The following is a 2,730-nucleotide window of genomic DNA, read 5'->3' on the forward strand; positions in this document are numbered from 1 at the left end:
ATTTGTTAAATCACAGAGAAAAACAGGAAGTAAATCTCATCCTCTGTGACTCAGCATCTCTGCAGTAAATGAATAATGTCTGATTCCTCCACACGAACGCTGTCAGAGCCAAAGAAAGACTAACAGAAGGAAAACCACGGCAACAATAGATGAAAGTTTCATGTTTCATTTCTACAGTGAAGCTTTAGATAAGAAACGTCAAACACTACGAGACAAATGTGCTCCGACTTTCAAAAGTTTATTTTTAAAGACTGAGATTAAAAAGTAAAATAAGGAAAACTCACTGGTGTGTGTGGTGTGTATATATATACAGTGTGTGTGTGGTGTGTGGTGTTTCTATTACAGTTTATTAAATAAAAACAATATATCAGTTAAATCTTCTCTGCAGGAAAATAAACACTACAATCCTTTTATAAAATGGTTTTCTTAAAAACACAAAATGATCAAATATTGACTCAACATAAATACAACAAAAATAACTCTTAAACAACAGACGACACTAAGATTATTCTTAAAACACAACATTGACAAAAACAACTCTATTAACACAAACAATAACAATAAAACACACACACATGCACACACACACACACACACACTGGCACACACTCAGACACACACACACATGCACACACGCACACACACACACACACTGGCACACACACTCAGACACACACACACATGCACACGCACACACACACACATGCACACACGCACACAGACACACACAGACACACACACACACACACACAGACACACACACACAAACACACACACGCACACACACACAGACACACACACACACACACATGCACACGCACACCACACACACATGCACACACGCACACACGCACACAGACACACACACACAGACACACACACACACACACACACACACACACACAGCTGATCAGCTCCACAACGCTGCTCTCTCTCTTTCCAGGACAAGATGAAACATAAAATATAATAAAAATGTAATATTTGTTTTGTGTAGAACTGGTTAAATGTTAGTAACGCTGATTGTCAAACCTTTGGCGTGATTGTGTGACTCCTCCCACCCTGTGACAGTGTGTTCACGTGTTAGTTAGAATAGATTTCTTTCTGGGCAGTCTCTGCTGCAATATATGAGTGGGTGTGGCTTTTAAAATGTAACTAAGTCCATATTTTTATGCAGTATAATGTTTGACCTTATGGGGGCGCTGCAATTATTCCAGGACTTAGAGGGGAGAATACACGTAAAGACAGATTTAAATGGAAACGCCCACATTCAGGGAGGCTCCACCCACAGTGCGTAAACTGGGACGAAGGCGCCAAACCACAGACCAGTTTGATCTGTAGTGATCAGTAGATTATTGATCAATGTGCCTTTGTTTACACTTCCATGTATGATGATGTGTAAATATGTAAAGTACCAACAATATCCAAACAATAAGTGACAGATATCAGTCTGTGTATGATCTTTTTTTAACTTATTTGATTTTTTTTAATTTAATATAGAGAACATATGTGGCATCATTTAAAGAAATTTGCAGGATTTTGGGAAAATTGCAATTTCTTTCACCAATTTGAAATTCAAACTGAATGTGATGTAATCCTGTAAAAACTGAGCTATATATTGTATATTTGAGTGTAATGTTTATTAAATGTGTGTATATGGAGGGGCTGAGATCTCTTTTACTGAATTAGTTATTTTTACCTGCGGCCCAGATTAGATGCTCTAATGGTCCGTATTTGTGCCCCGACCCTTGAGTTTAAAAACCGTTGGTATAAAATCAGCTATTGGTCTACATTTAAAGGTTTTATTATGATTAAAATGTAAATAAAATAAAACATGTCTTTCTTTGTTCATCTTTAAAATCTGTTTCATAAATTAATCACATTATGTATTTTTATCTTTCTCTGTCATGAGCACAGATTTGCAACATTTAGCTGTTTTTACTGTAATTTGACACCCTCCTCAGTGCTTATATCCAGTGTTCACCAAAGCAAATATGTATTTATCAATTGTACATTGAAAAAAAATGGCAAAAACACATGAAAGGAAATGTTGTTCAATGGTACCAAATATGTTTTTTTTTTGTTTTTGTGTGACGACATTGAACTTTGACCCCTACCAATCAGTTTACTGATACAGCTTCAGCCTCATGAAATATGCTGCTAATATTAATAGTTCCAGGACAAAGAAGTTATGGAAGAAAATAAGAATAAAAAGAACTTTTACAAGAACAAAGTGTTTTCACTTGTGAAATAAATAATCACGTGTCAGTGTCAATCATTCAGAGCAGATCTACTTATTAACACTACAGCTGTTATATTAAAAAGATGATTCATATTCAGATGTTCTCGCTCTGCGCTGCAGTTCCTCCTCAGATCGTGGTGCGTCCTCGGGACCAGATCACAGCTCCAGGTCGTACCGTAACCTTCCTCTGTGGGACCAAAGGAAACCCTCCTCCAGCAGTGTTCTGGCAGAAAGAGGAAGCCAGGTGAGAAACGCTGAGTCATCATATTCACTCTGTCCTCGAGGTGTCCGTCATGGTCTGTGTCGTGTTCCATTGTTGAGAGGCAGATTTAAAACTAACTAAGGTTCAACAGAGCTCATTTTATGAATTTACATGTTATTCCATAGTAACTGATTAAAACTGAGGGTTATACTGTATGTTTTATACATATATATAATATCAGCCTGTTCACCTTTAAAGAACCATAAAACGTATGAGTTTGATCATCCCT

At 37.1% G+C, this 2,730-nt stretch overlaps 1 protein-coding gene across 1 annotated transcript in view; it reads left to right on the forward strand.

The window, feature by feature from the left end:
* The window catches only part of LOC114461059 (roundabout homolog 2-like), a gene marked incomplete at its 3' end in the record, with an annotated part of 24,063 nt that extends 21,580 nt beyond the window's left edge, over window positions 1–2,483 (forward strand). The window contains exon 7 of the mRNA XM_028442909.1: window positions 2,360–2,483. Coding sequence (XP_028298710.1) covers window positions 2,360–2,483 — 124 coding nt within the window. The remainder of the gene's footprint in view (window positions 1–2,359) is intronic.
* Window positions 2,484–2,730: the final 247 nt, after the last annotated feature.

This window comes from Gouania willdenowi, unplaced genomic scaffold (assembly GCF_900634775.1).
Source record: "Gouania willdenowi unplaced genomic scaffold, fGouWil2.1 scaffold_8_arrow_ctg1, whole genome shotgun sequence".
Lineage (NCBI taxonomy): Eukaryota > Metazoa > Chordata > Actinopteri > Blenniiformes > Gobiesocidae > Gouania > Gouania willdenowi.